Raw genomic sequence first — 11432 nt, forward strand, 5'->3', positions numbered from 1 at the left:
GTTTTATCAATGGCACTGCTACTAGCATCTCGCAGTAGTAACAAGGCATAGAAAAATCATCAAATCAGACTCAACGTTAGGTACCTTGCGGAAGATTATAGCAGTAAGCTTGGCGACTGTTGTTTAGAATTTATTAAATAGTTTATTCACGAGTTTATTAATATCGGCCGTGATCAGTATTACTATATAAGTTTTTATTTGAATTTGATTGTTATTCTAAAGACAGGCTGGTAGTAAAGACGAAACAGACTAAATGTCAACATGACAGATTATTGTACAAAAAATCAAGGGTTATGATGATATAGAAAAATTGTAAATACGATAAAATTATTAAAAATATTATGTAAATACTACTGTTTCGAGATTTTGTATTCATTTTAAAAGATATTGGGATCTTTATTGTGATTATTATACATTTTTCGCGAGCTAGTATGCATAAACAATAACATCTATTTGAGTGATATTAAATTGATATTGCTGGGTTACTTTCGAGTTAATTATCATCAAAATTAAAATTGAGTTTAATATTTAAGACGTCAAACGACGTCGACAAGATTGAATTTGAATAATACAACATTATGAGACGTTCAAAATACAATGAATATTACAGAGAAATTCTAAATTATGAACCATCTGAACTTAACCTGAAAGAGAATATCTGCAACGAAACCAAAACTGTTAGTATAATTATTAATGGTAAAAAAAAGAAAATGCGCGAAAAGTACGTACCTAAAGTGCACAATTCTCGACAACCAACACTGATTTTTCTTCGCTACAAAAATCGAAGTAAGAAAATTATCAAACAAATGAGTATGCCTGATTTAATGCGAAGAAAGAACTCTGCAAACCTGTCGAAACTAAGAAGCAATAGTTTACCATTAGTTACAAGTGAAGTCGGTAAAAAATCTAGTTCGAAATACGTCGTAAACGTAATCTCAAATCATCGGTACCAAGCCTTACCAAATCCTTTCAACTATACAAAGTCATTCAAGTGGAAAGTTTATCGATGCCAATTAAGCAGCAAAGATGATACCTGCTGTTGTTCATGTAATTCGGATGCAATGTTTGAGGTGATGAAAGGTCTCTATGATTGCTATAAGAAGAAAAATTGTGACAACTGTAACTGCGTTCTCTGTGGTCATTTACCACAAGAAGAGCGACGTTTTGGGGAACTCAGAAAATCTTTGGCATCTGTCGGCCTGGAAACTGAGGGTGCCAAGGCCATGAAAGAAAAAGCAAAGGTAGCCGAAAAAGCTATGGCGGGAAAGTCTCCGGCTGAAAAAGAGAAGATTTTGAAGGATTTGGCATTGGCCGGGGTCCCTTTACCTGAAGGGAAAACTGATTCGGATAAAATGTTAGTAGATAAAGTTCTAAAAGATATTGGACTACCACCAGCACCAAAAACTGCAGCTGAAAAAGCAAAACTAAGGAAAGCAGCTGAACTTGGCTTATTTACCCCCTTAGAGGGCAAAACCAATCCACAGAAAGAAAAAATCTTAAAGGGTTTAGTTGATATGGGTGTCCCCCTCCCCGAAGGGAGGACGCCATCTGAAAAAGAACTCATACAAAAAGTGAAACAAGAAGCGGGATTACCACGGGGATTACCGTCAGAAAAAATACCATCACTAGAAGGTAAAACTCCAGCTCAAAAAGACAAAATATTGCGAGGTCTGGCTAAGCGCGGAATACCTCTTCCCGAAGGAAAGACACCTTCAGAAAAAAAAATTATCAACAAAATTCGCGATGAGCTCGGTCTGCCACCAGAACCGAAGACACCTGAAATGAGAGAAAAACAAGCAAAAGCAGCCGAAGCTGGATTATTACAACCACTAGAGGGGAAAACGCCACAAGAGAAAGAAAAAATACTTCGAGGCTTACGTGATATGGGTATACCACTGCCTGTGGGACGTACACCGTCAGAAAAAGCTCTAGTAGCCAAAATCGCCAAAGAACCCCGAGCCCCAGAGGGACTACTAACACCTTTAAAAGGAAAACCTTCGGAGCAAAAGGAGAAAATTTTAAAAGGTCTAGCTATGGCTGGTATTCCCCTACCCGAGGCGCAAACTCCATCAGAAAAGAGAATCATAAAAAAAGTTCGAGCTGACCTCGGTCTACCCCCAGAACCGAAAACGCCAGCTATGAAGGACAAATATGCGAAAGCAGCTGACAAGGGATTACTGCAACCATTAGAAGGTAAGACGCCACAGGAGAAAGAAAAGATATTGCGAGGTTTACAAGACTTAGGTATACCGCTCCCTGAAGGACGCACACCATCAGAGAAAGCATTAGTCGCTAAAATTGCTAAGGAACCAGTGTCTGAAAGGCTGCAGAGAGCAAAGGCTGAGGGGCTTGTAACACCCCTTGAAGGAAAGACACCAGCACAAAAAGAAAAAATATTACGTGGACTTGCCAAACAAGGTTTACCACTCCCTGAAGGAACGACTGCTTCAGACAAGGCGTTAGTAGACAAAGTTCGTGCTGAAATTGGTTTACCTCCCGAACCCAAAACTGCAGATATGCGGGAAAAACATGCGAAGGCAGCCGATGCCGGATTACTGCAGCCGCTAGAAGGAAAGACACCCAAAGAAAAAGAAAATATTCTGAAGGGCTTACATGATATGGGTATTCCGCTTCCTGTAGGACGTACACCATCGGAAAAATCTCTGATTGCTAAAATCGCCAAAACACCACGCGCAACTTTACTAGTAGTTACACCATCAGAAAAATTGGCCGCAGCAAAAGCCAGGGGACTATTAACACCACTTAAAGGAAAATCTCCAGAACAAAAAGAGAAAATTTTAAAAGGTCTGGCAATGGCCGGTATTCCTCTTCCTCAGGGACAAACTGCATCTGAGAAAAAATTAATTAAAAAAGTTCGAGCCGACCTTGGTTTACCTCCTGAACCGAAATCTCCAGCTTTGAGAGACAAATATGCAAAAGCAGCAGACAAAGGATTACTACAACCACTAGAAGGTAAAACGCCACAGCAGAAAGAAAAGATATTACGAGGCCTACATGATATGGGTATAACGCTCCCTGAAGGACGCACGCCATCAGAAAAAGCTCTAGTGGCTAAAATAACCAAAGAACCCAAAGCTCCATCAGTAGTCTCACAGCTTGAGGGAAAAACACCTGCGCAAAAAGAAAATATTTTGCGCGGGGCAGCCAAACGAGGAATTCCTCTTCCAGAAGGAAAAACAATATCAGATAAAGCCTTAATTGACAAAGTGCGCGCTGAGCTTGGTTTACCCCCAGAACCCGTAACTCCTGAAATGAAGCAAAAACACGCAAAAGCAGCTCGTGCCGGCTTACTACAGCCACTTGAAGGTAAATCGCCAAGGGAAAAAGAGAAAATCCTGCGAGGCTTACAAGATATGGGTATACCACTACCTGAGGGACGGACACCGTCAGAGAAAGCTTTAGTAGCAGCAATAGCTAAAAAAGGAAGACATTCTCTGCCACCTGATAAGATGAAGAAGCTGGACCAGGTGACAGGAAAAAAAGTAAAAGAGGCGAAAGGTCCCGTCGACGAGTGCATTTGTGATCTGTTGACACCAGAAACCGAAAAAGTACCTGTTTTCAAACCTATGTCATTACGCAAGGCTAAAGAAGCTGGACTTTTGACTCCTCTTGCAGGTAAAACTCCTGAACAAAAAGAAAAAATCCTTACAAATTTGGCTAAGGCTGGGCTTCCGTTGCCTGAGGGTAAAACTCCATCGGAAACCAAATTAATAAATAAAGTTCGAGCTGACCTCGGTTTACCGCCAGAACCCGAAACTCCGGCTATGAGAGACAAATACGCAAAAGCAGCTGCTAAGGGATTCATACAACCACTAGAAGGTAAGACGACACAGCAGAAAGAAAATATATTACGAGGCTTACATAACATGGATATTCCACTCCCTGAAGGACGTACACCATCGGAAAAAGCTTTAGTAGCTAAAATAGCCAAAGAACCTCGCGTTCCCGTGATTATTACACCATCAGCAAAACTGAGAAAAGCAAAAGCTGAAGGTCTATTAACGCCCCTTGAAGGTAAACCAGTAGCACAAAAAGAAAAAATAATACGAGGGTTAGCTAAACGCGGTATTCCACTCCCGGAAGGAAAAACAGCTTCGGACAAAGCGTTAATTAACAAAGTGCGTGCTGAGCTTGGATTACCGCCCGTACCCAAAACACCAGAAATGAAAGAAAAACACGCAAGAGCAGCCGATGCGGGATTACTCCAGCCACTGGAAGGTAAATCGCTAAAGGAGAAGGAGAGAATACTACGAGGCCTACAAGATATGGGCATACCTCTCCCAGAAGGACGTACACCATCTGAAAAATCACTAGTAGCTAAAATAACCAAAGAACCTCGCGTTCCTGTGATTATTACACCATCAGCAAAAATGAGAAAAGCAAAAGCTGAAGGTCTATTAACACCTCTTGAAGGTAAACCGATAGCACAAAAAGAAAAAATAATACGAGGGTTAGCTAAACGCGGTATTCCACTCCCGGAAGGAAAAACAGCATCGGACAAGGCATTGATCAACAAAGTGCGTGCTGAGCTCGGTTTACCCCCGGAACCAAAAACATCAGAGATGAAGCAAAAACATGCAAAAGCTGCTGACGCCGGTCTACTACAGCCACTCGAAGGTAAATCGCTGAAAGAAAAAGAAAAAATACTAAGAGGTTTACAAGATATGGGTATACCTCTCCCTGAAGGACGCACACCTTCGGAAAAAGCTCTTGTAGCTAAGATAGCGAAAGAAAGACCTCCGTCAGTAGTCCCACAACTTGAGGGAAAAACACCTGCACAAAAAGAAAAAATATTGCGCGGACTAGTCAAACGAGGGATTCCTCTTCCAGAAGGAAAAACAGCATCGGATAAAGAGGTCATTGATAAAGTTCGTGCTGAACTTGGTTTACCTCCAGAACCTAAAACACCTGAAATGAAGCAAAAACACGCAAAAGCAGCTGAAGCCGGATTGCTCCAGCCTCTGGAAGGTAAATCCATGAAAGAGAAAGAAAAAATACTACGAGGCTTGCAAGATATGGGCATACCTCTACCCGAAGGACGTACTCTTTCAGAGAAATCTTTGATAGCAAATATTAAAGGTCTTGCTCGAGCTATTTCTGGATTGTCACCATCAGAAAAAATGCGCAGAGCTAAAGCCAGGGGACTTTTAACACCACTTAAAGGAAAATCTCCAGAACAAAAAGAAAAAATATTGAAAAGTCTAGCATTAACAGGTATTCCTCTGCCAGAGGGACAAACTGCATCAGAGAAAAAATTAATTAAAAAAGTTCGAGCTGACCTCGGTTTGCCTCCCGAACCGAAAACTCCAGCTTTAAGAGACAAATATGCAAAAGCAGCTGAAAAAGGATTTCTACAACCATTAGAAGGTAAGACGACGGAGGAGAAAGAAAAGATATTACGAGGCTTACATAACATGGATATACCGCTTCCTCAAGGACGCACAGCTTCGGAAAGAGCTCTAGTAGCTAAAATAGCTAAAGAACCACGCGTTCCTGTGATTATTACTCCCTCTGAAAAAATGAAAAAAGCAAAAGCTGAAGGACTATTAACACCCCTTGAAGGTAAACCAGTAGCACAAAAAGAAAAGATATTGCGCGGGTTAGCCAAACAAGGGATACCACTTCCAGAAGGGAAAACAGCATCAGACAAGGCATTGATCGAGAAAGTGCGTGCTGATCTCGGTTTACCCCCTGAACCGAAAACAACTGAAATGAAAGAAAAACACGCAAGAGCAGCCGATGCGGGATTACTCCAGCCACTGGAAGGTAAATCGCTGAAGGAGAAAGAAAAGATACTACAAGGCTTACAAGATATGGGCATACCGCTGCCTGCAGGGCGCACTTCCTCAGAGAGAGCCTTGGTAGCAAAAATAAAAGGTGTAACTCGAGCGGTTGCAGCATTAGCGCCATCAGAAACTTTAAGGAAAGCAAAGGCAGAAGGTCTTTTAACACCCATCGAGGGCAAACCGGTAGTACAAAAAGAAAAAATATTGCGCGGCTTAGCCAAGCGAGGAATTCCTCTACCGGAAGGAAAAACAGCATCCGACAAAGTATTGATTGACAAAGTGCGGGCTGAGCTTGGTTTACCTCCAGAACCTAAAACCTCTGAAATGAAGCAAAAACACGCAAAAGCTGCACATGCCGGATTACTACAGCCACTAGAGGGTAAAACGCCAAGAGAAAAAGAGAAAATACTACGAGGCTTACAAAATATGGGTATACCTCTGCCTGAGGGACGAACTCCATCGGAGAAAGCCTTGGTAGCAGCAATAACGGGAGCACGATTCCCACCAGAACGAAAAGTAAGACCTGCTCTGTCACCTGATAAGATGCGCAAGCTGGACCAGGCGACATCAAAAAAAGTAAAGGAGGCGAAGGGTCCCGTCCATGAGTGCATTTGTGATCTTTTGACACCTGAATCCGAAAAAGAAGTTGTTTTCAGACCTATGTCACTACGCAGGGCCAAGGAAGCTGGGCTTTTGACTCCTCTTGCAGGTAAAACTACTGAACAAAAAGAAAAAATCCTTACGAATTTGGCTAAGGCTGGCCTTCCGTTGCCTGAGGGTAAAACTTCATCAGAAACCAAACTGATAAATAAAGTTCGAGCTGACCTTGGTTTACCACCAGAACCCGAGACCCCGGCTATGAGGGACAAATACGCAAAAGCAGCTGCTAAGGGATTAATACAACCACTAGAAGGTAAGACGACGCAGGAAAAAGAAAAGATATTACGAGGCTTACATAACATGGATATTCCACTCCCTGAAGGACGCACACTTTCGGAAAAAGCTCTAGTAGCTAAAATAGCCAGAGAACCTCGAGTTCCTTTGATTATTGCACCATCGGCAAAACTTAAAATAGCCAAAGCTGAAGGACTATTAACACCCCTTGAGGGTAAACCAGTAGCACAAAAAGAAAAGATATTGCGCGGGTTAGCCAAACACGGAATTCCACTACCAGAAGGGAAAACAGCATCGGACAAGGCATTGATCGAGAAAGTGCGTGCTGATCTCGGTTTACCCCCAGAACCAAGAACAACTGAAATGAAAGAAAAACACGCAAGAGCAGCCGATGCGGGATTACTCCAGCCACTGGAAGGTAAATCGCTGAAGGAGAAAGAAAAGATACTACAAGGCTTACAAGATATGGGCATACCGCTGCCTGCAGGGCGCACTTCCTCAGAGAGAGCCTTGGTAGCAAAAATAAAAGGTGTAACTCGAGCGGTTGCAGCATTAGCGCCATCAGAAACTTTAAGGAAAGCAAAGGCTGAAGGCCTTTTAACACCCATCGAGGGCAAACCGGAAGCGCAAAAAGAAAAAATATTGCGCGGCTTAGCCAAGCGAGGAATTCCTCTACCGGAAGGAAAAACAGCCTCTGACAAAGTATTGATTGACAAAGTGCGGGCTGAGCTTGGTTTACCTCCAGAACCTAAAACCTCTGAAATGAAGCAAAAACACGCAAAAGCTGCCCATGCCGGATTACTACAGCCACTAGAGGGTAAAACGCCAAGAGAAAAAGAGAAAATACTACGAGGCTTACAAGATATGGGTATACCTCTGCCTGAGGGACGAACTCCATCGGAGAAAGCCTTGGTAGCAGCAATAACGGGAGCCCGATTCCCGCCAGAACGAAAAGTAAGACCTGCTCTGTCACCTGATAAGATGCGCAAGCTGGACCAGGCGACATCAAAAAAAGTAAAGGAGGCGAAGGGTCCCGTCCATGAGTGCATTTGTGATCTATTGACACCTGACTCCGAAAAAGAAGCTATTTTCAGACCTATGTCACTACGCAGGGCCAAGGAGGCTGGGCTTTTAACTCCTCTTGCAGGTAAAACTACTGAGCAAAAAGAAAAAATTCTGACGAATTTGGCTAAGGCTGGCCTTCCGTTGCCTGAAGGTAAAACTTCATCAGAAACCAAATTGATAAATAAAGTTCGAGCTGACCTTGGTTTACCGCCAGAACCCGAGACCCCGGCTATGAGGGACAAATATGAAAAAGCAGCTGCTAAGGGATTAATACAACCACTTGAAGGTAAGACGACAGAGCAGAAAGAAAAGATATTACAGGGTTTACAACATTTAGGTATTCCGCTACCTGAAGGACGCACAGCCTCTGAAAAAGCTCTAGTAGCTAAAGTAGTGAAAGAGTCTAATTTGCAAAAAGCAAAGGCTGAAGGCTTACTAACGCCACTTGAGGGAAAAGCGCCAGCACAAAAAGAAAAAATATTGCGCGGGTTGGCCCAACATGGGATTGCGCTTCCAGAAGGCAAAACGAAATCGGAGAGGGCATTGATCAAAAAAGTGCGTGCTGAGCTCGGCTTACCCCCAGCACCTAAAACCTCTGAAATGAAACTAAAACACGCTAAGGCTGCTGATGCCGGTCTACTGCAGCCACTCGAAGGAAAATCGCCAAAGGAGAAAGAGAAAATATTAAGAGGCTTACGAGATATGGGCATACCATTGCCTGTTGGACGTACACCGTCAGAAAAGGCTTTGATAGCTGCAATAGGGGGAGCACCACCAGAAAGAAAAGGAAGGCCTACTTTGCCACCTGAAAAGATGCGGAAGTTAGATAAGGCGACATCAAAAAAAGTAAAAGAGGCAAAGGGTCCCGTTCATGAGTGCATTTGTGATCTGTTGACACCAGAATCCGAAAAAGAAACCATTTTACCTAAAGAGCCGGCCGAAAAGTTAAAACCATCACCATCGGAAAAGTTAAAATTAGCTAAGGCCGCTGGATTGCTTACGCCACTGAAAGGTAAAACTCCTAAACAAAAGGAAAAAATCATAAGGGGTTTAGCTAAAGCTGGCTTACCTCTGCCGGAAGCTAAGACACCATCAGAGAAAGCATTGATAAAGAAAGTCATCAAAGATATGGGACTTCCACCTGAGCCCGACACAGCGTCTTTAAAAGGAAAGATGGAAAAAGCTCGAGCCGCTGGTATAATAACACCGTTGGAAGGAAAACCAGCGGCTCAAAAAGAAAAAATACTCAGAGACTTAGCTAAGGCTGGCATTCCTTTGCCAGAAGGTAGGACTCCTTCTGAAGTAGCTATGATTAAAAAGATTGAGGCAGAGGAACCTCGAGTAAGACTTCCGTCAGATAAGTTAAAAAAAGCTAAAGCTCTTGGACTAATTACTCCATTAAAAGGAAAACCACCGAAGGAGAAAGAAAGAATTATGAAAGGTTTAGCAGAACTAGGCTTGCCTATTCCTGAAGGTAGTACACCATCAGAGAAAAAAATATCAGATAATGTTCGAAAACAGTTGGGTTTGCCACCTGCACCTACGACACCATCAATGAGAGATAAACACGATAAAGCTGCAGCTGCCGGCGTGCTTAAGCCACTTGATGGTTTGACACCAGAAGAGAAAAAAAAAGTGTTACAAGCTCAGGCTGATTTGGGTATACCACTACCAGAGGGAAGAACACCATCCGAGAAAGCACTAATAGCTGAAGTAAAAAAAGAGGCTGCATTAGCAAAGACGCCATCTGCTAAGCTACGTGATGCTAAAGCTGCTGGATTGCTAACGCCTCTAAAAGGAAAGACACCTGCCGAAAAAGAGAGAATTGTTCGAGGTTTAGCGGAAGCTGGGCTACCTTTGCCAAAAGCCCGCACACCCTCAGAAAAGGCCTTAGTCAAGAAAGTTCAAGCAGAACAAAAGGCAAAAGAAAAGGGTTTGATTACGCCCCTGGCGGGTAAAACGCCTGAACAAAAAGAAAAGATATTAGCAGGTTTAGTAGATGCTGGGTTGCCTGTACCAGAAGACGCATCGCCCTCAGATAAAGCATTATATGACAAGATTAAAGAGGAGAAACCAAAAAAAGCAAGACTTCCAGCTGACAAGTTAAAAAAAGCAAAAGCTCTTGGTCTTATTACACCGTTAGAAGGGAAACCACCAAAGGAGAAAGAAAGAATTATGAAAGGTTTAGCAGAACTAGGTTTGCCTATTCCTGAAGGTAGTACACCATCAGAGAAAAAATTGTCAGAAAATCTTCGGAAACAGTTGGGTTTGCCACCTGCACCTTCGACACCATCAATGAGAGATAAACACGATAAAGCTGCTGCTGCTGGTGTGCTTAAACCCCTCGACGGTTTGACACCAAAAGAGAAAAAAAAAGTGTTACAAGCTCAGGCTGATTTGGGTATACCACTACCTGAAGGCAGAACGCCTTCTGAGAAAGCACTTATAGCTGAAGTCAAAAAAGCGGCAGCAGCAGCAAAATCACCATCTGCTAAACTACGAGATGCTAAAGCCGCCGGCTTGCTCACGCCCTTGACAGGAAAAACACCTGAGGAAAAGAAGAAGATAATCCAAGGTTTAGCTGAAGCCGGTCTGCCTTTACCGGAAGGCCGCACTGCATCGGAGAAGTCTATGATCAAAAATATAAAAGCAGAATTAGGTTTACCACCAACAGCCAAGACACCATCTGAAATCGCAGCGGTTCGTAAAGCTAAAGAAAAAGGCTTGTTTACACCGCTTACTGGGAAAACGCCAGCGGAAAAAGAAAAAATATTGAAGGGACTTGCTGAAGCTGGAATGCCCCTTCCCACCGGGAAAACTGCATCAGATAAAAAATTGATTAAAAAAATTAGAGCCGAAGCTGGTTTACCAGCAGAACCCACTCCTTCTGAAAAAGTTGGCAAAATAAGGAAAAAATCAAAAGCAATCGGAACAGCAGCAGAAAAAGCTGGGAAAGTAGCTAAATCTCAAGCTGGGATTGGAGAAAAAATTGAGGAAATAACTAAAACAACAGTTTGTGATCATGCATGTGGGTGTGACAAGAAAAAAATAAGATTTAAACATAGTTATGTTAAAATCAGAGTAACATCACCGGATATATCATCATTCTGTTCTTGCCCCAATGAATGTATTCCAGGAGTTAAAGGGGGAGTTTTTATAGACAACGAAGGCATTAAGGTTACCGTTGGGAGCGCTATTGTTATCCCTTCCTATTCTCATGAGGATACCGACGTGAAATCACTAAACACAATAGAAACAATAAATATCAAAAATAATCATTCGGGTTACAATGATTCTTCTAAGAACAGTATACGCATCATTTTTGACAATTCACGCCGAAACAATAAGTTACTAAAAAGGAGAAACTCTTGGACATGTCATGGTTTTGGAACTTTAGCAAGTAGCAGAATTTCAAGCAGTTATATTTCCAGAGAATCTTTATACACTGTTGAATCACATGAAAGACAAAATATTCATAGTTTGGATAATATTGCATATTCTCGAAAAAAATACAGCAACAAATTTGTGAGACACCCTGATTACTCGAAATACTTTGAACCTAGGACTTCTATCTCCAACGATTTAGTTTCTATGTCTAGAGTAACAAGTCACCTTCTCCCAAACTCCTATGAGGACAGTTTCGACTCAATTGTAATAATCAGAAGT

General features: G+C 42.3%; 1 protein-coding gene across 1 annotated transcript; it reads left to right on the top strand.

The window, feature by feature from the left end:
• Window positions 1-812: 812 nt before the first annotated feature.
• LOC142986727 (uncharacterized) lies at window positions 813-11228 on the top strand (the record flags this gene model as incomplete). The annotated part of the gene is made up of 5 exons (XM_076135339.1): window positions 813-1632; window positions 2314-3107; window positions 3414-4638; window positions 5389-9600; window positions 9949-11228. Coding segments are annotated over exons 1-5 (8331 nt in total), but the record flags the coding sequence as incomplete, so codon positions are not given.
• Window positions 11229-11432: the final 204 nt, after the last annotated feature.

Source organism: Anticarsia gemmatalis, chromosome Z (genome assembly GCF_050436995.1).
Source record: "Anticarsia gemmatalis isolate Benzon Research Colony breed Stoneville strain chromosome Z, ilAntGemm2 primary, whole genome shotgun sequence".
Taxonomy (NCBI): domain Eukaryota; kingdom Metazoa; phylum Arthropoda; class Insecta; order Lepidoptera; family Erebidae; genus Anticarsia; species Anticarsia gemmatalis.